Genomic DNA, 24,054 nt, shown 5'->3' with positions numbered 1-24,054 from the left:
GGAGGTTCATATCATGGATGTGCAGCTGACAGTGAAGGTGTGATCAGTAAGGACCCAAATGTCTGAGTGATGTTTTTGAATCTATGCCATGAAGAATTAAGACATGGCAAAAAGAGCTTCAGCCCAGTATGATCAAGATGTACCTAATAAAGTATGTGTGAGTGTAGATACTAGTGTGTAAAGTCTCATTTTTATCATCTTTCTAGTGTGTTTTTCAGTCAGTCAAAAGCAGATATGTCATTTACCGACCACCCATGATACCTCCCAACACATCTAATTTCCTGGCTAAACCCAGCAGGTGGTTAAGGTAGACCATTGTTTACACTACCGAGAAGTATTATGTGGGCTTACAAGAGTATTAAGACTTGGCAAACAGAGACCTAAAAAACACATAAAAAAAAATCTGTGAAGATATAGAGCTGTGTCATCAGTTTCTTGTTGGAAGAAAACATCTTTCAAATATTGCAGATGGAAATTTAAGCAATTAATAGGCCTTTAAACTATTTGCTTAACACCCGACGTTAGATTGTAACCAGAAATGCACGTCAAACACGGTAGGATGATAACTTTGTGATTCAGTTTGGGCGGAAAGAAACTCACTGCGATAACTTCCTCTCGTCCCTTCTTCTCCCGAATATTACCACAGCATGAGTTTACAAAAATGTCAAGGTTACGCAACACTATACGAGGTGTGGCTGAAAAATAAGGAGGCTGTTCCTGCTTTGTCTTGCGTGAGACCAGGAGTGTTATTTAATAACCATGCCTTCTTATCATTTGAAAGTTATACGATAACAGACCACGTGCTTGTATTCTGATGGGTTTATGGGTTGTTGATTGTTAGGACCGGGCGGGGATCTTCTATTGTGATAGGTGAAGAAATGTCCGCTTATACGCTTTGATCTATTAACTCATGAGCCCCTCTACACATAGAAGAAAGCTCCTGTTAAAGTTTTCCTGAAAGTAAAAATGGGTCTGGAGTCTTATGGGTTAATTTAATATAAAGCCTCATTTTAAATTATTGTTGGGGGGTGTATGTTTTTTGTTTTTTGGGGGGGTTTTTTAGAATAAGACATCAGAAAACTGCAGCTGGAGAAATAAAATGCGCAAATATACACGAACTGCAGTAATCACATTAACGACGTATAGATTACTTGAAGTGTGCCTCTGTAAAGTCAGCGCTCACATGCGTTGAACATGCTCGCTGACAGTGGTTTTATTTTGAAAGCCTCGCTGGGATGTGCCACGTGATTTCTCGCGAGCTTCACACCGGTGAGCGCCTCTGAAAGTGATGAAAAAAAACTCTGGCCACTGCCACCGGACACCAGAGGATCCTGTGTGAGCGCAGGTATGTAAAATTCACCTTGCTGACGCTTGTTTCTGTTTTACTGTGTCGGCCGAAACTTCTGAGATAGTTTCAAACTTCAGTGGAAACTTAAAACTTAATGGGGGATAGGTTCTCGAGGTTATAGACTCGTTTGATTTAGGAAGTAGCTTTGGAAGTTCACTCATTACCTGCGTTGTTAAATGAAGACAACGCCACAAGAAACGCCACTTTTACCTCAAATTTAACACAAGCAGCGATGTTCAGAAGAAATTAGCCAGACAGAAATCTGCTGCAATGATTTGTATTTTGTTACCTGTGCACATATGCACACAGCTCACAAATTAACAGGCAGTAGTATTGTTATAAAACAGCGGAGCTTCTGTCCTTCTTTCTCTGTTTGTAACTATTAAGGTGGGCTTCATGACACAAAATTGTTTCCATTCTTTCCAGAGAGAGGGAGACTCTTTGTTGTCAGACTAGTTCATCCTGTTTGAATCCCCTTTGAGCACAAGAGGAGCGTCCATTCATTCAAGGCCAATAAACAGCCAAAGCTCATGTGTGTTCTTTGTGTCATGTAACTTTAAAACCTTTGACAAGATGTTCTCTGGAGACTTCTCTGCATTGAAAGCCTGTTCCAGCTTCATTGCTCAAATCCACTCGTTCCTTTCCTTTCGTCTCCTTTCATCAGTGTGGAGCAGCAGCCAGGATGATCCCAGTGGGTGAATTCAGATCCCTCGGCACAGAGCCAAACTCGAAGTATAGGGTCCTGAAACCATGGTGGGATGTTTTCACAGAGTATCTGTGCATTGCTATGCTCATGATTGGAGTCTTTGGATGCACCTTGCAGGTAAGGTGTCTACACTTTGTGTCCATAAGTTTTCAAAAAGTGAAACTAAGTCATCGCTGACCTTGTCTGTCTCATTGTAGATGCCATGATAATTCCTGCATTATCTGGCCACCCAGTCACGCAAAAACGCATGCACTACAGCTGAACGAACTTGTTTCTCCTGACCCACTTTCTGCACATTCAGATCACAAACTGGCTGCTTAATGTGTGTCTCTCATCACATGAATATCATTTCTGTGTCACATTAAAATAGCACCAAAGTAAAGCAAAGGGACTACAGTGTAATCAGCGCTAATCAGATATAATAACATACAAATTCCACAACTTGTGTACTGCAGATTTCCTAACTGTTGCGTTTTTCAGAGCAGAAGCATCAGTTTATTCCTCTAATTGTACAAAATTGTTGTTTAAGCGTAGACACCAACAACAAAGGGGCATTACAGGGGGCGCATTCATGAAAAGAACTGGTCACGAAGCTGTCTGAATCGCTGCACCATCTACACGGTCTGTTTGGCGAAACTGAATGTGTGACAATAATTTAGGAACCAAAGAGGTTCTCTATAGTCTGACACTCATTAGAATATTTATTATTTATTCCTTCTGTCAGTGTAACATTTATAAAGTAATTAAACATATAACCACCACCTTTACAAGAATGGTATAACACACACATTTAATTTTAAATTGAAAATATTAAATTATCTGCTATTTTCGACCAAAAATCTCACAACTCAAAGTTTATCTAGTCTGGTTTCTTTTACGAAATATCTCAAAAATCTACCAGTAATGAAGAAATTTTTGTACATACTTTAATTTTCTGCCATCTCGATTATAACTAACTCACTTTTCACATGCATTCCTCAGTCTGCTTTAGCCCGTCTTCCATTGGCCTAGAATACAGCAGCTAGGCTGCTAGGCTGCAAAAAACTAGCCAATACTCATAACAAAAGGCCATAAATAAAGCCATTAATTATTTTTGGCCTTTTGTTCTTCTCCTATGTGTATACACCAGTGTGTATGTAGGAATGAATGAAAGACTGTGTTTGTTAGTATAATATGTACTTTTCTTCTTTAATCTGTTTATATCCAAACTGCGAAGCACTTTCTAATTGTGGGTTTTAGTGTTGTGATTTCTTCTTCAGACATAGGTGATCCAATTAAATGTAAAAATACAAATCTCCCTTTCACATAGTGCTGTTAGACACGCTGTGCTCATTAACCTCTGCAGCAGCACAAAATCTCGTTGATTAAAAAACAATAAAGAAAATATTCCACTACAGTGGAATCCATCACCAAAGCAGAAACAATCTGCTTTGGTGATGGATTTTTCTTGCTTTCCTACAGCAGCGTGTTAATAGTGATTTTTACTCTGAAACACTGGTGCTTAGTGTCTTAATGAAGAGGTGTAATGGATCATTCCTCCAAGTAGTGTCATGTCTGATGTCATGGCTTGGAAAGTATAAGCCTGTTTCTGATTGTTGTTTGTCTGTTTGATGACACATCAAAGGGTGGAGGATTTCGTATATTTTTAAACCCCTATCTGATTTTATCATCTGCAGTTTTTAGCTTGTGTATTTAGGCTCTACCCGCAAGGTGCCACCTGTTAGTTCATCACTCCCAAAGCGTAACATTTTACGCTAAGTGACAAATCGTTAGTATATTTCACTTTCGGGAACCCATCACGTCCCTATATTACGAGATCAGAAAAATGAGGAAACATGAGAACCGTTTGGAATGAATCTACACGTGTACGTTCATTTTACTTAAATCGCTTTGGAAAACACTATCTAACATCATTAAAGTGCTGGTTAAGGTTAGGGATAGGGTTAGGGTTAGGGCTGAAATACATGGCTGGAACATGTATTACCGCAGGACCGTCATTCTACTAGATTTCATCCATAACCCGGCACGTAGCATAAGAACGCGGAAGGTCACCTTTCGCGTTCCTCAGGAACGCCTCAGGATTTGACAAATCGTGACTATATTACGCCTGAGAGTGAGAACGAGCCGATTAGTTTACAGTAAAAAGGAGAGGCCTTGCTGTTCTCCAGTCAGAAATACTTGAGTACCAACAAGTAAAATAGGCTTTGTTTTTATCACAATATTATTGTGTTCTTTTTTTTTTTATAGCTCACCCAAGACAAGATTGCATGCCTGCCAAGCCACTTCACCAGTCCAACACCAAAAGCAATTGACTGCAGCAACATCAGCGGTTATGGGGACAATGAGAAGTTGCAGCACACACTGGTGACCCCGGCGAGCCCCATCATAGTGGAGGTGTTTGGGCGGAAGAACAATCTGGACATTCATCAATACGTGTTTGTCAACAACTATTGCTATGAGAGGTCTGTCCACTGGTATGCAAAGTACTTTCCGTACCTTGTGGTTATCCACACCATAATTTTCATGGTAACAAGCAGCTTCTGGTTCAAGTTTCCTGGGACATCTTCTAAAATTGATCTCTTTGTCAACATTCTTGACAAGTGCTTTGACTCACCCTGGACCACAAGAGCCCTGAGTGAAGTTTCCGAGGAAAGAGGCGAGGAGAAGTTAGTCAACTGGAGGAGGAACACTATGACTAAAGGCTCCACAGAGCGACAAATGGATGAGGAGGAGACTGTGGGCCTCCTTCGCTCCTGCTCTGTGAAGTCTAATCAAGAAAAGAAAAGTGCAGAACCGAAGTCTACCCCCTCTTTGTTGGATAAGAAGGAAGGAGAGCAAGCCAAAGCTCTGTTTGAAAAGGTGAAGAAGCTCCGAACTCATGTGGAGGAAAAAGACATTTTGTACCACATGTACGTGCTGCAAACTTCAGTAAAGGTCATCCATTTTCTTTTGATTATTATTTACACCGCATTGCTGGTACCTAACATTGAGATAGTTGTGCAGTGTTTGGTTCCGCCTGAGCTGACTGGTTTTGATATCTATTGCTGTAACCACAACAAAGCACATCTTTTCTCCAAGCTTGCCTACTGCTATATCTGCTTTGTGGCCGTATTTGGACTTCTGCGTATCTATACCCTCTACTGGCTTTTCCATCGACCTCTAAAGGAGTACTACTTTGAGCATGTCAGACTGGAGACCGGAATTAATGACATACCTGATGTGAAGAATGATTTTGCCTTCCTCCTGCATCTTGTGGACCAATATGATGCTCTTTATTCTAAAAGGTTTGCTGTCTTTCTTTCTGAAGTCAGTGAGAGCCGCCTCCATCAGCTTAATCTAAACTACGAGTGGACTGACAAAAAGTTGCGCACGCGTCTAGCCAGGAACACCAGAAACCGTCTGGAGCTACACCTGTTAATGTTACCGGGGCTTCCAGACACTGTTTTTGAGATTCCCGAACTGGAATCACTCAAACTCGAGCAGATGAAGAATGTCACCATACCGGCTAGTATAGCAAAGCTAGAGTCTCTCCAGGAGTTATCAATGGTCTACTGCCCTGCAAAGCTCCAAGTTGCTGCCCTAAACCACCTGAGAGAACATTTAAAGATTCTATATCTAACCTTTGAGCATTTAGAAGAGGTTCCTGTGTGGATGTACACGTTACACTGCCTGGAAGAGCTCCACCTGGAAGGTCCTTTAACCAACGAGGTGTCCAAAAGTCCCATTCTGGATTCCTTTAAAGAGCTTAGAGCTTTGAGGGTCCTCACTTTTCGCTCCAAACTTACAAAGATCCCCTCCAGCACAGCAGATGTTGCGTTCCAGTTGCAGCGCTTGCGTATCTACAATGAAAGTGTCAGGGTCCAGGCTTTTAGCATCCTGAAGAAGTTAACCAACTTAGTTTCACTGGCATTAGTGGGCTGTGAGTTGGAGCGCATCCCGAGTGCTGTCTTCAGCCTGAGCAATCTGCAGGAGCTGGACCTGAGGGAAAACAAACTCACTACTGTGGAGGAGATCCTAAGCTTACAGCACTGCAGGCATTTAGTGACACTTCGGCTATGGCACAATAAAATCTCATACATCCCTGAACATATATCTAAGCTGCATACCTTGGAGACACTGGACGTTAGCTGGAACAAGCTAGGAAAGCTTCCCTCTCGGCTCTTCTACTGCACCAAACTCCGGCACCTCGACATCTCTCACAATCAACTCACCTCTCTCCCTTCTGAAGTGAACATCCTGCAGGGCCTGCAGTTCTTCTCCGCAGCTTTCAACTCCTTAGAGACAGTGCCAGAAGAGCTGTTCTCCTGTAAAAGGCTAAAAACACTGATTCTTGGTAACAACCGCCTTTCACACCTCAGCTCAAAAGTAGCCAACCTTGCCCAGCTGGTCCGGCTGGATATTAAAGGAAACCGTCTGGAGTACTTACCTCAGGAGATAGGGGACTGTCCCCTGCTGAGTGGGCTGATAGTAGAAGATAGCCTGCTGGATCAACTGCCATCAGATGTAAGAAGCAAGTTAAATAAAAGCTGAATGTGTGGAGCTAAGGTTCATCACATACTTGTGTTTTCTAATTGAAGAGTGGTGGGTGAGCTTGAAAAAACACTATTGACCCGAATATTTTTGAGAGAGAAGGAAAAGGAAAACCCAAACCACAGCTGACCACTAAAAGAGAACCAGTAACTCTAAAGCTGTAGACTTTCATAGGACTGACCTAAAGAGGTGCTTGTGAGAACACAAAGGTCTAACACAGTTGGGTCAGACGGTCTTTAATCTACCAGGTGCCTAGCACGAAGACCATGTGATGTCAAATTGTGCCATATGCAAACTGCATACATGGTGTATTAAGTGGACATGATGAAGGCTGCCTCCCGCACGCTTTCTCCAGGCAGCTTAAACCACACAGTGTATTTCCAGTAGTGAAAACACATCTGTGGACAAGTGTGGAAATCCTAATTGTCCCAGTTTTGCATATCCATTAAAAAAAGATTTAAAGACTCTATTTAAAAGCAGTCATAACAAAATGATTCATATTTTTTGATTTTCACATTTGAAAATGATTTTTATGTGTTGTCCTGAAAATAGCATCTTTTTTTGGTACAACTATATTTTATTAAGTTAAAATGTGTAAAAAAAACTACATTTAATTTTTACAAAACTTGATTTTTACTTCAATCGATGACACAGAAATGTAAAGTGGAACAAAAACAGTGTTGTAATTCAAGATCAGATTAATTATACTGTATGTGGGGATGAAATAAGAGCTATAAGTACTTTACAGAAATAAAACCGAACAAGCCTTAACATTCAAATGTTTTGGGACTGCACCTCCGTTTGTTTACTAAAGACTTTTGAACTGTATCCTGCTTGACGGGTTTACACAGCGTGAATATGCATTTCTTACTGTGTGGTGGTTCATGTCGCTCTGTTTCAGTTTCAAAACACGTGGAGGGAGAAAAAGCCTTTCAGTAGCTGGATAAAAGGTGTTCATATCTCTGTTTACACATTCAGTCAAATGGAGAAGTGAATGAATTCATACTGGGGTGGTGTGAATAAGGTAAAGGTTCACTCTATACAACATTGACTGTGCATGACATGAGTGCCAGCAGTAATGGCTGCTGTTTCCACTAATGTTTCAGCATAATGCAGGTGATAAGTTTAGGTGATGTCCAGGCAGCAGAATTTAAAAAGCTGTGGCACGTAATATGCAACTATTGAAACTTGCTAACTTGGATGACTAGGCGGAGCTGTTTAAATGCTTCAGACTGGATATATTATTACTTGAAATCTTGTTTCTCTTTCTTTTAAAAAAATTTCAAACATCCTTTATACAAATTTTAGATGCATGGATTTTTTCCTTCACCATTATTTCCTCCATTCACATTTCATGTTGAGACACACATAAAACTGGTGCTTCTTGGAAACAGCTTCCACTGTTCATATGAACTGCAGTCGGTCATGTTCTGGCTTGTGTGACTTGTTAATATGTTCATGTCTATCAGCACACTTACTTGCCCTTGATTCAAGGATTACTGTGTGTGCTATTTTCTGTCACATTTAAGAATTGAGACGTTTTTAAGGCGAATTTAGCGCTTGTTATGAAGGGAAATAAGCTGCACAGTAGGAAGTAAATGATTTGTCAATAATTTCTCTATTTTTTTAACCCTTTCACGTATAGCGGTCACTACAGTGGACAGCTATTCAAAGGCTGTTTCTTGTATTTGTGTCAGTGTTGATGGTATACACATAAACCATTACATTGGACAGTGATGTGTCAGTCCATACACATCAGTTGTCCACCTAAGTGGACATGTGAAAAACTCTTTGAAAAGTACATGTTTAAAAAAATGAAGATCAAAAATCTTTTTTTTTTTCATGCCTAAAGATGAATAAAAATACTTAAGAAAAAAATCCTGATTGAGGTTGTCATAATTTATGCATGAAAGGGTTAAGTCTCAGTTGAAGTAGCAGTCAAGTTTGTCACCAGCTTCAGCTAAATTTGACTAATAATTGACTGAAAAGATAGCAATGTAATGTCTCCAAGACGGTTGTTGCTTTGGGCTTTGAGGAGTGTGCAGAGAGCCGCCGGTTGGGCTTGGTGTTTACTTTTGTAAAATCGGATTATTGGGTGTCTCAGCTTTGTGCGCTTCTGGTAAAGGTTCGCATTCAGTCCCTGCAGGCTGTGATTTCGTGCAGCTTGATGAAGTGAGAAGCACAGCAGAGCGTGTAACAGCTTCCAGTGACTCATCATTTGGAATCTCACCAAATGCCAAAGGCCAAACAATCCAGAGGGAATAACAGTTTCAAATGAAAAAATGAAGGAAGCACTTGATTTACAGCCCTCCACATTTTACAGTCTAGTAAAAATTGCACACATGGGTAGCTCCTTCTTTCATGAGCACGGGAGCATTTTTTAAAAATGAAACTAATCCCTAAATCCTTTTGAGCTCTATTACATTTTGTAAATGAAAGAGATTAAAGATCTGCAACCAGCTAATAATCTTAATTACTGATTATTTGACATACTATTCTAATAAACAGTTGGGTCCACATCTGAATAAAGCAGTGTTACAAAACCAAAGGTGCTTCAGCTCATTTCTCCAAATATCTTGTTTTGTTGGACCAAAAGTCTAAAGTGCGAAGAGTAAATTCAGCTGTTTGATAACCACATTTTAAACAAATGATCAAACTGCTAGTTAAGTATGCAGATTTGTTTTCTTGGCAACATAATCACCACAGCTGTAACAGATGTATCGATTCAGCTGTATCGATTCAATACCAAGTTAATACAGGGCTGGTATTGCCAATATCAATACGGATACCAACACTTAACAATACTACTACTACTACTACTACTACTACTAATAATAATAATAATAATATTAATAAAAATACATTTTATTTGAAAGCGCCTTTCAAAACACTCAAGGACACTGTGCACAGCAGAATAATAAAAGCAAGCAGTTTACACAATCATAAAAGCATAAGACATAAAACATTTAAAATAGCAGAGTGGAGAGGTTACGTAGGATAAGCTATTTTGAACAAGTGAGTTTTGAGTTGGGACTTAAAGAGAGGGAAGGAAGTGATATTTCTTAAATCAGGAAGTAGGGAATTCCAGAGTCGAGGAGCAGAGCAGCTGAAAGCCCTGCTCCCCATGGTGGCAAGACGAGGAGAGGGGACAGAGATAGAAAGAGAAGAAGAAGATCTGAGACACCGAGATGGGATGGTGATCTGAACCAGATCAGAGAGATATGGAGGGGAGAGAATAGCCTTAAATGTGTACAACAGTACACTTCTAACATATGAAGGCAGTTTATATAGAGGAGAGCAGTGTTTCATGATTTATGAGATGAATCACCATCAGTTTGCAAATTCTGAACACATTTTAATGACCACAAAATCACCTGGACTGTAAATGTGTCTGTCTCTAAACCACTTTGGGTAAACCTCTGTTGTTTAAATGTTCTATAGGCTATAAATAAAATAAACATGACAGTCAGCACAAAAATATTCATTTTTCATAATGCACGTTTAAGGTATATTGATTTAAAACAATTCAGTGGGCTACATAGTGAACTTAGGGGATGAAAACAAATCATCCTGCTAATGTCGATACGCTAAAAATACTAGTGTTAGTCTTGATACTGTTGAAGGGGCATTTGTGGAGAAGTGGTTTATGAATCCGTGAAGTTGTGTCACCTCTAATGTCTGTCACCTCACACTGCTGCTCTCCGCTCTTTAATCACAATCAGAGAAACTTTATTAATCCCAGAGGAAAACTGAGTACACATTCAACAGACTTAACAGTAAATACACTTTAATCCAAACAGAATAGAAAAACAAGAAGTGTGAAATCTTAGTTATTACGTTAGTTCGGTCAGACATTTGGACAGTTTTCCTTGTGTCATCTTAATTTACACACATCTGCGTGTGACTGCACCAGTACGCTGATTCAGGGTTTTCTTGTTTACTCCCACTAGTGTTACTGCTGCTTGTTAACCTGTCACAGCATATTTCTCCCAACCTGTGGATTAACCCAGCCACATTCAGGAAGCGCTTGAACGTAACAGCCACACACCCAGTCAGTGAAGTCGCTGAGCTCTACCTAGTGGCTGGGCTGTATATTTAACCATCCCAGTTTTGTGACTGATTTATCTGTTAGGGTGAGACAATATACTTAAATATCTATTACACAATTTAAGGGCGTGGTGACGAAGCAGACCTCTGAGCGGAAAGTTGCTAAACTATCTGGGAAAATATGGGTGGGGAAAGACAGCATTTTGAGCAGAATTGCTCCAGTGGACGTTACTCAAACATCAGATCCTGAGTCTGGATTAGTGCTGCTGAATAAACATCACATTCATTTAATGTTAAAATATTCCTTGAAGATGAAAAGTTCAGCATTTAAAAGTAGGCAGATATTATCAGCTGTTCTAAAGCACAGCACTTGGTTTGTTTTTTATTTCATTTAAATGGAAATGTGTGTGTTTTCTGTTGAATAAATTTAGATAATTTTTTTTCCATAAGTTGAACTACACCTGAATATATTTCTGTGATATGCTGTTAGTGCGAGAAATGTTCATTAAACACACAGTAAGATGTGTGTGATCGTTCTGTGACATCATAGATGTCTGCATAGTGAGCTGCGAGCGCAGCAGTTGAACTGTATCTCCTTTCTTGGCAAGTAAAGTTGGCCAGCAGCACACAAGCAAACAAAATACCCATTGTACCACGAGAGCCCTGAGCACAAACATCAGCAAACTGTGCCACTGTTACCTACAAGCTCCAACAAAACAGGGCTCTCATTCATTTCTAGTTTCAGTGCAGCTATCTTTGTGACCTTTGTGAGGCTTTTCACCGCACTGTACATTCCAGCATGGAGTTATTGCAAATGCCCTTGATGGATCACCATAAGGACGTCTGGGCGGTTAAGACTGCCTGAAAAGATGCAAAGAAAAGCACACGATGAGTGATTAAATTCCTCTTTCAGTTGTGTTAATCTATTTTGTTTCATTTTTTGAGAATTTTAAAAACATGAAAAGCGTTGTGAGTCACAGAGCTGGGAATTTTGAGATAGTGAAGAAAAGATTATCTTTGGACTCTTATGTTCCAGCGACAAGTAGGTGGTGTGGTGATGCAGCGGTTAGCACTTTTGGCTCACAGGAAAAAAAAAAAAAAAGCCTCTGGATGTGAACCTTCCTGAGGCCTTCTGATGTGTAGTTTGCATGTTTTTTCTGTGCTCGTGTGGGTTTTCCCCAGGTGCTCCGGTTTCCTCCCACAGTCCGAAAACACACGTATCTTGGCGATTATAACTGTTGATTTTAAATTTGTGTGGATAGTGGGTAGAATAAACGGTTGATATGAATATGCTGATGAATGTGTCTTTATAGTGTAAAGCATTTGGCGTCGGAAAGCGCTACATAAATGCCAATCCACTTCAAAGTGTTTTTTTTTTATTCATATTGTACTGGACAAAAGTAAAAATATTCATTTTAATCCTCTTGCAACCTTGATTATTTACTTTTTTACCTTTTTTTCCTTTCATTCTCTACATCAGGAGTGTCAAACTTATAGGCCACATGCAGTTCAATCTCATTTTAACAGTAAAATCATTGCATCATAACCTATTAAAACAAGAAAAAAAAAGTACTTGCTGAAAACATTAAACCTGTAATAAATCCAGCCTAAGAACGAAAAATAAATTTAGTTACACCAGAATTTCTCATTTTTTCCACTTTATCATTAAAAAAATGTTTCAATCAAACTCAACGAACCAGGTCAGCATGGCTCTTAGATGAAAACTCCTACTAATTTTTAACAATTTACCAAGCATCCAGTGGTCCAGATTGTACCCATCAGGCCAGTTCTGACCAATGGGCAACATATTTGACACCACAGGGCTAAGGCCCAGAAATTAAAATAAAAGTAAATCACTTCCTCTTTAGCCTTTTGTTACGACACCCTAAATTCACACATAAAAAACCCTGAGTTGACCTGAGTGATCCCAGTGAGCGGAAACCCAAGAGCAGTAGCTCTTACTAGCCAATTACGGAATCCAAATCAAAATGAAAAGACAGCAAAACTTCAAGTTCAACACTTTATTTTGTGCTTTCTTCTTCAAATAGTGAAGTGAATAATCTCACTTAGGTTTTAAAAGTATTTATATAAATAACATTTCAACAAATCACAATAAGGGTTGCTATTTACAAAGAGAAATATTCAGTCCTATTTCAACAATAAATAGGAGTAAATTCAAAGTCTAAGTACATCTAATTAATAGAAACACAACTATGCAAAGCAATCAGGGTGCACAATGTCAAGTTTGTAAATTAAAAAAAAAAAAAAAACATACAACTGTTACAATTCTTACACAAAGGAAATAATTAGAAAACACTGAGGGCGGGGGGGACTATCTACAAATGTGCACTCCCAATTCATAGGGAAAACAGATATATATGTATATGTTCATATAAGGTGCCTAAATTGCACTGTGCAAAAGAGGTGTCTACAGTATATAGCCACCCATCCACTGAAAATAAGCTGCCAAGACAATATGTCCTGTCACATAATAATGCTGAGCCACTGTTAACAAAAGAAAAAAAAAATCCTTTACACAGCAACGAAAATCAAGTTACCAGGACTGAAGCGAAACAAAGTGTGAGGTTAGGGTTAGGCAAAATACACCCACTTTTCAGGCTAACTATGAATGTGCGAAAAAAGCAAGTCAATCATATCCGGCACGCACGAAGCTCGGGCCACGTCTATCGCTGTCTGACCGCTGACGTTGGCATGTTTAAGGTTGGACCGTGGCGCCAAATACTTCACAACATCCCGGTGGCCTTCCCGGATGGCGATGTGGATAGGGAGCGCACCACTCTTGTCCGGGATGTTTACCGAGGCGCCGTACTCCACCAGAACCTCCACGGTGTCAAGGAAGCCTGTTCGAGCTGCGTCGTGGACAGGTGTTATCCCGTGCCTGTCCTGGACGTTGGGGTTGGCTCCTTTTTCTAACAACAGACTGGCAATCTTGGAGTTCCCCATCATCATCACCTGTTGAAGACATTAGAGTAGAGGTGAGGACGGTGCACTCTCAAATTCAACACCAGTGTGTAACCCTGAGACTTTTTTAACAGTCTTGTGTCAAGCCGGATCCTTTTTCAATGTAATAAACACAAGCAAACAAAGTAGGAAGAATTAGGCCTTTAGTACATCTATACAGGAAAAACAAATCATGTCAATACAACAGCCCTACATTAAATTTTACACCATTGTGTTGCATTCATTTAGGTTTTTTTTGTTTGTTTTTTTGGATTTAGAAGAAAATGAGTTAATGTTAACTACTGCACTTAAATAATACTTGAAGTCAGTTATAAAGAATAAATATCAAACAGTTTTTTAGTTCCACTTCTGAAATTTTGAAGGATTTTTAATATATTTTATTATATATGATATATCTCAAACTCGGAGTTTCATCACCCTGGGTTTAGAGAAATTTTGAGGGACACTTTTTTCACTAAATTTGAACAGTGAATTAAATAATAAACACAATAACTGCTGGCGACATCCCTGTTCGGGGTCAGTCTATAAATGGTGAGGACATATTAGGTGGACTCCAGTGTGAGGCATCACTCTTATTCACTGCTGTTAATAAAATGACTATAACGCTAAATACAGGCCATATAACTAAACGGGCTGTGGGGGCAGAAGTTTTCGCTTTAAGTTAAATAATTTATAATTTTACTGTCTTTACAGGCACCGTGACTCGGACGCTTTACTCTAACATTAAAAACATGGCGCTACAAGCATATTCGAGAGAAACGGCTGGTTATTTTTCCGCAGGCCATCGTTACAAAAGAGAAGGACATTATTCTGAGACCGTAGGACGAACTATGTTTGTCCAACGAATGAAAGCTGGGCTGTTAATACTTCTTTATATGTTTATAGATCTCACGTGAACACTTGAATTGATCCTCACCTGTAGGGCCGTCCTGCTAAACTCATTTGGAGTATCAGGATGCACTCTGCATTCCTCCAGGATCCTCTGCACCTCGCTGGTGTTCCCTTTGGCTGCTGCCGCCGTCAGAGCTTTGCCGGCATCCATCTGACTAAGGACCATTATAGTCTGCCTTCCTGCCTGCTCGGAGAGAGACGTACCACAGTTACGAGGAAGCTCAACCACGAGCTCCCCGAGAACGCAAAACAAACACGATAAGAGGAAAAAAACAAAGTGAGGCTGGCAGGTTATTGTCGCCTACAGCTAACGTTACTACAGCATCCGGCTAACGTAAGCCGTAGTTCCCCGCTGACGCCATGTTATTTGACTCTGTGCTTACTATTCGGAGTTCTGCCGGCCGCTTTGACAAAGCGTACTGCTGAACAACACAAATATAAGCTCTACCGCCAGAGGCAAGTCAACTGAAAGACACAAACAACTAGCCTCCCGGCTAACAGCTAACGTTAAAAAGAGAGCTAAAAAAACAAAACGAAAGCGCTTTCAAGCTACCTGGTTTACTTCCACAATATCCAACGCGTCGCCAAGATTTTCGACCCCGCTGTCTCCACGAACCAGTAATTTTTAAAAGTAATTAAAACAACATACGTTTATCAACATTACAAAATACATTTGCGCGCTGAGCGCTATACAGCGGTGTCTCCAGTCTACAATTTACAAACATTGGGGAGAACATACGCTGGCCAATCGCAGCTCGCCAAGAGGGTGTTGCGCTTCCATATATGGTAAATCGGGAGGAGTTACAACTCTGTTACTACGCTGTCACTGTGGTAACAGGAGCATTTGACCAATCGGCGCACACGGCGAAGAAAGCGGGCGATTCGTATACGTTGAGGTCTTCAAAGGCAGTTCATTCAGATTTCTAACCTTCAAGTGTATTTCTCCAGAGGCAAGTGTGGAAAAAGGCGGGTGTAAGCATTTAATTTTGGGCGGAATTTAGCGACTGTGATTGCACAAAGCCTTACTACAATACGATGGCAAAATCCACCTTTTTTGGTGTTGAAAACACAAGAAAAAGACAACGTTTTTCATTAACAAAGGTTAATGATTACAAACTGTACTATGTGAATCATTTTATTAATTTAATAATTAAATAATTTGCAGTGCTCACACAATAGAAACATCACAATCAAATTGCACACAGATTAAAAAAACAACAACAAACAAGATCAATGTTACACAGAGCAGGTGAAAATTTGAAGACATTCTTTCAGTCTAGTTAAAGTGATCATTTATGCTCCTTAGGAAGTCCTGGAAGTAAGGAAAATGTATTCAAGTTTCTCCGCAGGTGTTACACATTGGTCCTCAGCTGGTAATCTAAAAAATAAAATAAATAAAGAGAGTTAGAAAGGTTAAAATTGGACTCAGTTATTGCATCTGGGTAGGTCACTTCCTGCTTGGTACAACTTGGTACAAGTCCAACAGACTACTAATATACCTCCACTTTGTGTTATGTAGCGGACCCACGGTAAAGCCTGGTAACCACTTTTTTCTATGATCTTCATATACCGCACCTGGTGGAAAAAAGCAGCAAGACACATTTGCGTAGTTAAAGTCCAGCTTCCCACAATCATTACACCAATTGATAGTGGACCAAAGGGGTGAACTACGAAGGGAGATTAATGGGTTAGCGAGCTATGCTGAGCTTAAAGAGTTTTCTGTGTCAGGAAAGTGGCTCGCTTTTTGCCTGGCTAAATCACATGTTCAGAGTTTTGGCTTAAAACCGGATGGAAGTGCCATCTTTTATCTACACCATGTTTTAAGTGCATTATAGATTCTCTGCTGGGGGGACAATTTACATTTAATGTTTAATACTTTAGAGTCTAAATGTATCCAGTTTAATGTCCAGTCATCACCTTAGAAATGAAGAGGATCGCAAAAGAAACTTATGGATAAATCAATTAAATGCTTATTTTAACCTTCTCTGTAATCGCTAGATTAACACTTGCTTGCAATGTTGCATTTTATTATTATTATATTTAGATTTCTAATAGCCATGTAATTATCGTACGATTGTGATAACGTCTCTGATTGAGTAGGACAGTAGTCATTTCGTGTGGAAGAAGAGTCACACAACCTGTGAAACACACCTTTTTGTGTGAGTGTGCACAGAAAGCTCGGCTTAACGGAGAAAGCTGATAACTGCCAACATGACACCTGTTATCTCCAACTGGGGTTTTAGGTTTTGTTAAGTCAAGTAAGACAAAGAAAGCCTGGCTGTGTTGAACTTCATTCATAGTATACTAAGCAGAATAGGAAGCTTCCCTGATACCATTTAGAACTTTATAATGCATAAATAATAAAAAAAAAGTATACAAAACATTCCACAAAGATGCTTTGATTGTAGTTTAGTCATACTACTTGGGTTTTTTGACGTTAAAGGAAAACAACACACCTGTATTCCTGAGACTGTGAAGTATGGGATTTCAAATTTCACAGTTATGGGAGGTTTGCTCTCCATCTCTTCATTCTCCACACTGGGCAAACCAAAATGAGCTCTCATGAGAAACTCTTTACCTCCCTGCATGGATGGACACACACAGTAAAAATGTGTAAGACACAAGAAAGCATAACTTTAGTCTGCAATAGGTAAAACATGTTGTGAATTTCTTACAGGAAAAGACTTGATGGTCCACACAACCAGGTTCTTCTCAGGCACATATTTGGCATTTCCTGTGCTGGTTTTGAACTTTGGCGAGTCTGCATCACTGGGGACAGGGACCCTCACTTCAACGTTATTTGCCACAGACTGCTTTTTAAACTGTCCCTTTGCCTGCAAATACAGGAATGTTATAGTAGGATATCTTATGAAAGCCACCTTGTTCCTGTTGTTTAAGGGAGACTGCCCATCCTTACGCTGCCTGTCACTGGCCTGTCACTGGACAGGCAGCGTAGGGACGTCATTAGTTTTTGAAACCGAACAAAGACAGTTAGTTACTGATGGTTAACAGTGAGTTGTGTGATTGTTGGTTTGTTTTTTTCTAATACTGTAGGGTCTTTACCTTACAATATGGAGCACTTTGAAGCAACTGTTTCTGTGAAATCGGGCTATATAAATAAAATGGAACAATGGAAATCACTTTTTGCTCTAACAGTTTGCCTCTAGCAGGTTTGGGGCTAAACAGGTAAACCATAGATATAAATGCAACTGTGGTTAAAAAAAAACCCAAATATAATTGAGTACAGTACCTTAACCATAATTTCCACTCGACTGTGAGAAAATTTCTCTATGATAGATTCGATCCATATCAAAGGCTTCACCTTTAAATGACAAAAGGTAGTGTTTAATTACACAAATGTCTTCACAAGTTTAACATTTTATCTACTTAACATGCAAATAATTCAGTTAAATGTTAATTTAATCCATGCGTTGATGTATAGTACTGTAACTAGTACAAGGAAGTAATTCTATTAGCAACTTCTACAGTGCACAAAACATAAAGATTAATAAATGTAACAAATATCTGAATTTCATATGAGTATAAAAGTAGTGAGCTGGACAATACATGAGTATTGATGCGGTAGGACATGAGTTCAGACTCCCCATCTGGAGGAATGAAGGAGATTGTTCGATCGCTCTCAAAACGTGACAGACGGACACACTGATGAAACTTCACGTCCTCCATCATCACCGTCTTTCCTTTGTCACCTGAGCAAAAATCAACACAGTGTACTTAAAGTACAAATAAACAGCACCAACTTGTTTTTCATCTAAGACTGGGGTAACACAGTGATAATGGGTACACAGGGGTCGCATACGTACGTCCAGTGAGGCCAAAAAGCACTCGATCATTGAGGCCCAGGCGCAGTTCGGGCATCCCCGACAGCATGGTTTTTAGCTTGATGCTGCCCACAATGTCACTGCTCATCACACTGCCATTAGCATTCACCTAAACAAATGAAATTATTAAATTATTTAAAAATGAGTTATTTTGACAAATATTTGAACAATTATTAAGGAGAAGAAAAGGATTGAAATAAATGATTTTGACTTTGTCCCAAAAAGTATTTTGTCATCTAAACTGACAAAATACATCAATGGCTTCACTAACACACTGCTAAAATTTAAGGGGACATCACAGTATAATATCAGTTACACTTCGGGGATATCAAGCTGTCCAGTTAGGAAAGATAAAACACTGTAAATCCATTTAAGCTGCATCAGGTGACATCAGAGACGTCAAGTGCACTGGAGAAGGAACCCCCATCAAAACAAGGTTTGCAGTCTCACCGAGCACAGTCTGAAGAACGTGGAGGAGAAACGAGGAGAGTGGCCGTTACACGAGGAGAACTGGTCTGGGCTGTAAGAAGGACTTTAAGTCAACAGCTGGACGAGTATCTGCTCCTTTCTGCAAGGCAGAACAGGAGGTGCACTGCTGGAGCGCTACAAAATAACTTCCAGTGCTCTACTGACATAACTGTCAGAACCAAATGCCATGTCGATGGCATGAGGCCCTGACATCCTGTGTCAGCACCATGCATGCTGCATCATGCTCTGGCACACAGTTCTCTTTACAGATGAGAAGGTTCACACTGAGCACAAGTGACAGACGTTAAACAGTCTGGAGACACAGTGGCAAACATAGCTGCCTGCAAAAAGTTGGTTTGGTTGGGTGGGTCAGTGATGGTCTGGAGAAGCATAGCCTCGGAGGACTAAACAGACCTCATCATGCTACCCTGAATGCTGCTAGGTGCCAGGATGAAATTCAGGTCACGTGCATATTGCACTACTAAGTTTTACACTTACAGTTTGTATAGTTTCTAAGACTTTAAGACTCTCTAAGACTTTTTTTTCTTGCTTTTTATATATACTGCCTATTTAAAAAACATTGCTTTTTTTGCATGCAGAAGAGTAAAGTGAACAAGTCAAATTCCTTGTTTGTGTGAACAAACTTGGTCAAATCCTCAGACCCACAGTGAGACCTCACACTGGTGCAGTGGGCCCTGGGCTACTCGTAGTGCAGGACATTGCCCCTCCTGATGAGACACGATTTTATGGAAGATCAAAGCAGACCTGAATCCAATTGGAGCATCCGACAGCACTACAGACTGTCCAAAATCTTATTCATGGACTACTCGAGTTCTGGGAGGAGATGCCACTGGACACAGTACCAAAATGTAGGAGCTATATCAGCCTGTGATTTCAATCTTTAACCTTAATTTTTGGGGTGACTTTGAATCCACCCCCAAATGTGTATGTCAGCAAAGATTTTTAATTTGAATATTGTATTCATCCAGATCCAATGCCTAATTAAAGTGTTTCCTAAATTTTACAAAAATGTAAATAAGCAGTTAGTTACAGGACTAACTATAGAACTGAACTGAACAAGACTTCAGAATTGAATCAATAACGTAGTCATTGCATAACTGAACCAATAGTCAGTATGCAAGTCCAAGGGAAAGAGAAATCCTTTCTTTCATCTTACCAATACATTGATGGACTCGATGACATCAATGAAGACCTCGTTCTTTTTGTACTTGATACCCTCTGACCTCCAGGACACAGCATTGGTCACAGTTGTCGGCACCTTGCTCTTTGCTACTTCAAGCTTGGCACCTTCCTGGGTAATGTACCTACAGCAGATAAGAGGTGAAGATTTGCTGTCATGCAACACCAGGCTAGCTTTTAAATATATATTTTAAAAAAACCACATATGTGCTGTATGTGTAGGTGTGCATCTTTAAGATTCTCACTCTTGTAGGATCTTGCTGTCAGTAGTCTGAGGGAATCCAAAGTCCATAAGTTCATCCAGCAGCTCATAGACAACCACAAAATTATCCTGAATGCTCTCCTCTTCCAGTTCTTTAAAGTACTCTGTGAACACCTGTGTACGGACATGCAAACACCGTCATTATCTGGACAGGATTTGAGTAACTGCCAGAATTTACTCTGGATTACAGCCATCTTTGACTGTCATGTTTCACTGATGTCCCACAACAACAAAACCGTTTCTTTGGAAACAGGATGCACAGGCAACAGGAAATATTTACATTATTCACCACACTAGGCATCGCTCACCTCGACTAGTTTGTAAAGAAATGCATACACCAGGGAAGCGTTGGAGTTCTTGTTTGTTGTAGCCACAACTGTATGGAGATCAGGTCAAGGAATGTTCTGAAGTTAAAAACACTGCTGTAAAAATCAAGGACTCATCTTTTCATATGATTGCTAATGGTCATTGCCTGCAAAGGATGTCATTAAACACTCAGGACAGGGATACGGTAGAGGTTGCTGTGTTTGATCCACATGAAGTGAACGTTGCCGTGTGACATTACGGGACAGAGAAGACCTTCCTCTTCATGCTGCATGAGCAAATGCATGAAGCGGTCAATCTCTGACATGTCCACATCGCCTTTGTAGTTCCGACAAATCAGCACCTGAAGAAGGAAGAATACCAGCACGTGGTTACGAGACAACTGTTAATATAGAAATTACTACTTATAGAATGACTTCTAGTGTCATTTTGTTAAATGATGGGAAGGCAATGGATATTAAAATAGCAGTTTCACACAGACCCTCAACTGGAAAAGCAATTAGGAGAATGATTGGATATAATCACAATAATAACAACTGATCTTGTGATTCTCAGTAAAAAGAACTAAGCTCACTGATTTTAAACAACACTGATGAGGAAAAATATTAAAATTGTCTTTATTTTTAAGAAATACTCTTCTTTCTCTTTAATTAAAATTTTCTCAAATTATCATTTTGTCCCTAACAGTGGGACAAAATGATAAAAATTTGTCACAGAGATTAAGACAAGACTCAGACATCAACCTTTTTTTAAGGTTCTGGGTCTTTTATTCATAATATTTCTTATACAAACGTGTTATCTGTTAAAACACTAAAATATCCTTAAAAAAAAACCCAAGCCTTTATCTACACAAATTAATTTTCTTTAATTAAACGTGGCTTCATTTACACATTTAAACCTATAAATTCTGATGTGTGAATAAAAGTAAACAAGAAATTGGAACATGGCCTTACTCAGCGTTCACATTCCTGTTTTGGAATAATATGTACATTTAATACATGTTAAAATACACAAAGCACCAAGTTGGGCACGATTAGAAATGTGCACATCAGAAGGACAGGACAAGCTGAGCACTTTGCAAGCAAAGTCAGAGAGGTGAGGCTGAGATGGTTTGGACATGTGCAAAGAGGAGGGCAAAGGATGTTGAATATGCAGCTGTCAGACAGAAAGAAGACCATAGAGGAGGTTCATGGATGTAGCAAAAGGAGACATGGTGAGGGTTGGTGTGACAGATGAGGATGCTACTGGATAGAGTGAGATAGAGGCAGATGATCCACTGTGGCAGACTCCAAAGGAAGCAGCCGAAAAAATGTTTCTTAATGGAAGTAATCACCTGGGGAAAAGCATATTATCGAAAATTTTGAACCCTGACAGCTTAACTGTTGAGAAGAGATATTTTACTGTTATTTTATCATTACATTAGAATCATATAATAAGCATTGCATTAAAGCATTTATTGAAGCTATTGACATTACATCTAATAAGTCCTTCCCTTAACTGATCAGACAGGAAACGAAATTTTAATGATCAGATTATGAGATAAATAAAATCAAACTGGCAAATGGCAATTTCAAAAGACAAAAACACTAAATATAAGAAAATACCAGTCATAAGTAAAATAATAGCAGAAAATTAAAGCTTTTAATCACCAATATGACAAAACTTTACCACAGATGCTGAGACAATAATTACAATGATTAGTTACAATGTGACTAATATTATTATTATTATTATGAGTTCTAGCTATAAAGTAGACTAAATTTCTATGCTGTTTTCACATCCCTGTAGAAGTGGAAGAGAAAACCTTGTGCACATGTGTCCACCAGCATGCAGCCGGTTTCAGTTGCTCCTGCTTTTTCTCTTTACTCTAACTTTTTTTCTTACTTATTTCTTTGTCCTTTAATACTCTCTAAGGAAATTATGTAAAGTATTCTGATTCTAATTCTGAAGTGGTTGCTAATCTACTCTGAATGGAAATAATCATCCTTTTTTTTGCCCCTTCATTTTAAAAGTATTAAAGAGTGGAAAGCTCAAAGAGAATAGTATTTTTGATAGCTCTGTATAAAGTTAGGATCCATAAATATTTTTCTTTTAGTTGTTGATGGGACTGATTGTGTCATGACATGTATAACAACATTCTCATTCACCCAGGTCATGCATGAGAAGGACATATTATTATTTGGTGATGGAACCTTAGGTGTAAGGGAATAAAAGTGTAAATATAAGTTTTTGATGATGATTTGTTTAACCAATCCGAATCCAGACCCCTCCAAAAACAGATCTATATTTGGTACACCCCCTCTCCATCTCAGTGTTGACTGGCCTTGGAAACGACACATGCAAAACCAACCAACCTTGAAACTTGCTGGTAAAAAAAAAAAATGTATGGATTGAGCTTGGGTTCGAGTAGATAAAATGTAACAGATCACACACACAACATGAAACCACGAGAAACACAAACTCGAGGCTAAAGTTACATGTTCTGTCTGTCATGCCAGAGTCATGCAGGCTCCTGTGTAAACATAAACGTGACGGTGACACAAACTATCTACCTGAAGGCTACATGTGCTGCAACACGCTTTCGCTTCCATTGTTTAAAGCTTAATTTGCATTGCCATGTATCCGGAAGTAGAAAACTAAAAGTTAAATAAAATAAGAAATACAAGAAAGAGTGTGTCGCAAGGTCTGTTATTAATTTTTAACAACGCGTTTAATGTTTAACAGTTAAAAGAGCACCAAAAAATTCAACCCAGTAACCAAAACCGATTACTTATTCCTGCCACGCGCACAGGAATAAGTAATTATCAGTTGTCTAAAATTAGCTCGAGCTTTGCTCTTACCTTCCCCTTCAGATCCAGCACAAAGATAGCGGAGGCGGACATCGTGTCTGAACCCGGGGGACCAACAGCGTGAGATTTCACGAAGCGCCGAAACTGAGTTTAAAGCCTAACTCGAGACTTTTTGCAGCAGCTTTGTCCTGAAAATGTCAGGAACCGTTCCGGTCGGGCTGATCGCGGACTCCACGGTGTCTTTTTCCTGAAGGTCCAGTGACGTCACTGCACGCAGGTGAAACATTAACTAGCTCACCTGAGTAAATGAAGTGCAGGAAGGGTGTGCTCCCCGCTTTAGCCGCCAGAGTGCGCCACAAACCGACAAATCATAGCAGGGACCGCGACAAGTGCGTGACCTCGTGACCTTTGTTGATCGAGAGGTTTTTCAGTGTTGGTCTTCTTCTTCCAAATAAGAGTCCATCCTACCAGCCCCTCCAAATACTGCTTCATATTACCAGTTAAAAAGTAATGCCATAAACTTATATCGTTTATAACTGGAATTGGGTTTTCAGAAGCAGTAAAAGCAGCACTTCTTAAGCACACCTGATTATTCACCTGTGAAGATTGTGGGTAGGTATGATGTTAGCTTAAATCTTAAGTCGCAAGTAACATTTTATTATTTT

At 39.6% G+C, this 24,054-nt stretch overlaps 3 protein-coding genes across 3 annotated transcripts; 1 reads left to right on the top strand and 2 right to left on the bottom strand.

Annotated features, from left to right (window-relative positions):
- Nucleotides 1-1,277: 1,277 nt before the first annotated feature.
- On the top strand, nt 1,278-6,691 carry si:zfos-323e3.4 (volume-regulated anion channel subunit LRRC8C). The gene is made up of 3 exons (XM_031741224.2): nt 1,278-1,345; nt 2,013-2,171; nt 4,302-6,691. The coding sequence occupies exons 2-3, from the start codon at nt 2,031-2,033 to the stop codon at nt 6,582-6,584; spliced, it is 2,424 nt and encodes an 807-aa protein (XP_031597084.1). The 5' UTR covers nt 1,278-1,345; nt 2,013-2,030; the 3' UTR covers nt 6,585-6,691.
- A 5,943-nt stretch (nt 6,692-12,634) lies between these two features.
- On the bottom strand, nt 12,635-15,241 carry cdkn2d (cyclin-dependent kinase inhibitor 2D (p19, inhibits CDK4)). The gene is made up of 3 exons (XM_031741212.2): nt 15,058-15,241; nt 14,530-14,688; nt 12,635-13,604 (listed from the first exon to the last, which is right to left on the bottom strand). The coding sequence occupies exons 2-3, from the start codon at nt 14,668-14,670 to the stop codon at nt 13,251-13,253; spliced, it is 495 nt and encodes a 164-aa protein (XP_031597072.1). The 5' UTR covers nt 14,671-14,688; nt 15,058-15,241; the 3' UTR covers nt 12,635-13,250.
- Nucleotides 15,242-15,623: 382 nt separating this feature from the next.
- Nucleotides 15,624-23,668, bottom strand: ap1m2 (adaptor related protein complex 1 subunit mu 2). The gene is made up of 12 exons (XM_031741218.2): nt 23,441-23,668; nt 20,787-20,943; nt 20,585-20,652; nt 20,260-20,390; nt 19,992-20,139; nt 18,329-18,455; nt 18,072-18,214; nt 17,755-17,826; nt 17,180-17,338; nt 16,961-17,086; nt 16,004-16,079; nt 15,624-15,882 (listed from the first exon to the last, which is right to left on the bottom strand). Exons 1-12 carry the CDS (start codon nt 23,480-23,482, stop codon nt 15,857-15,859), a joined length of 1,275 nt encoding a protein of 424 aa, XP_031597078.1. The 5' UTR covers nt 23,483-23,668; the 3' UTR covers nt 15,624-15,856.
- Between the last annotated feature and the right edge of the window lie 386 nt (nt 23,669-24,054).

This window comes from Oreochromis aureus, linkage group 6 (genome assembly GCF_013358895.1).
Source record: "Oreochromis aureus strain Israel breed Guangdong linkage group 6, ZZ_aureus, whole genome shotgun sequence".
NCBI classification, from domain to species: Eukaryota; Metazoa; Chordata; class Actinopteri; order Cichliformes; family Cichlidae; genus Oreochromis; species Oreochromis aureus.
Note: the sequence above shows the minus strand (reverse complement) of the source record. Positions and strands in the feature narration are given on the sequence as shown.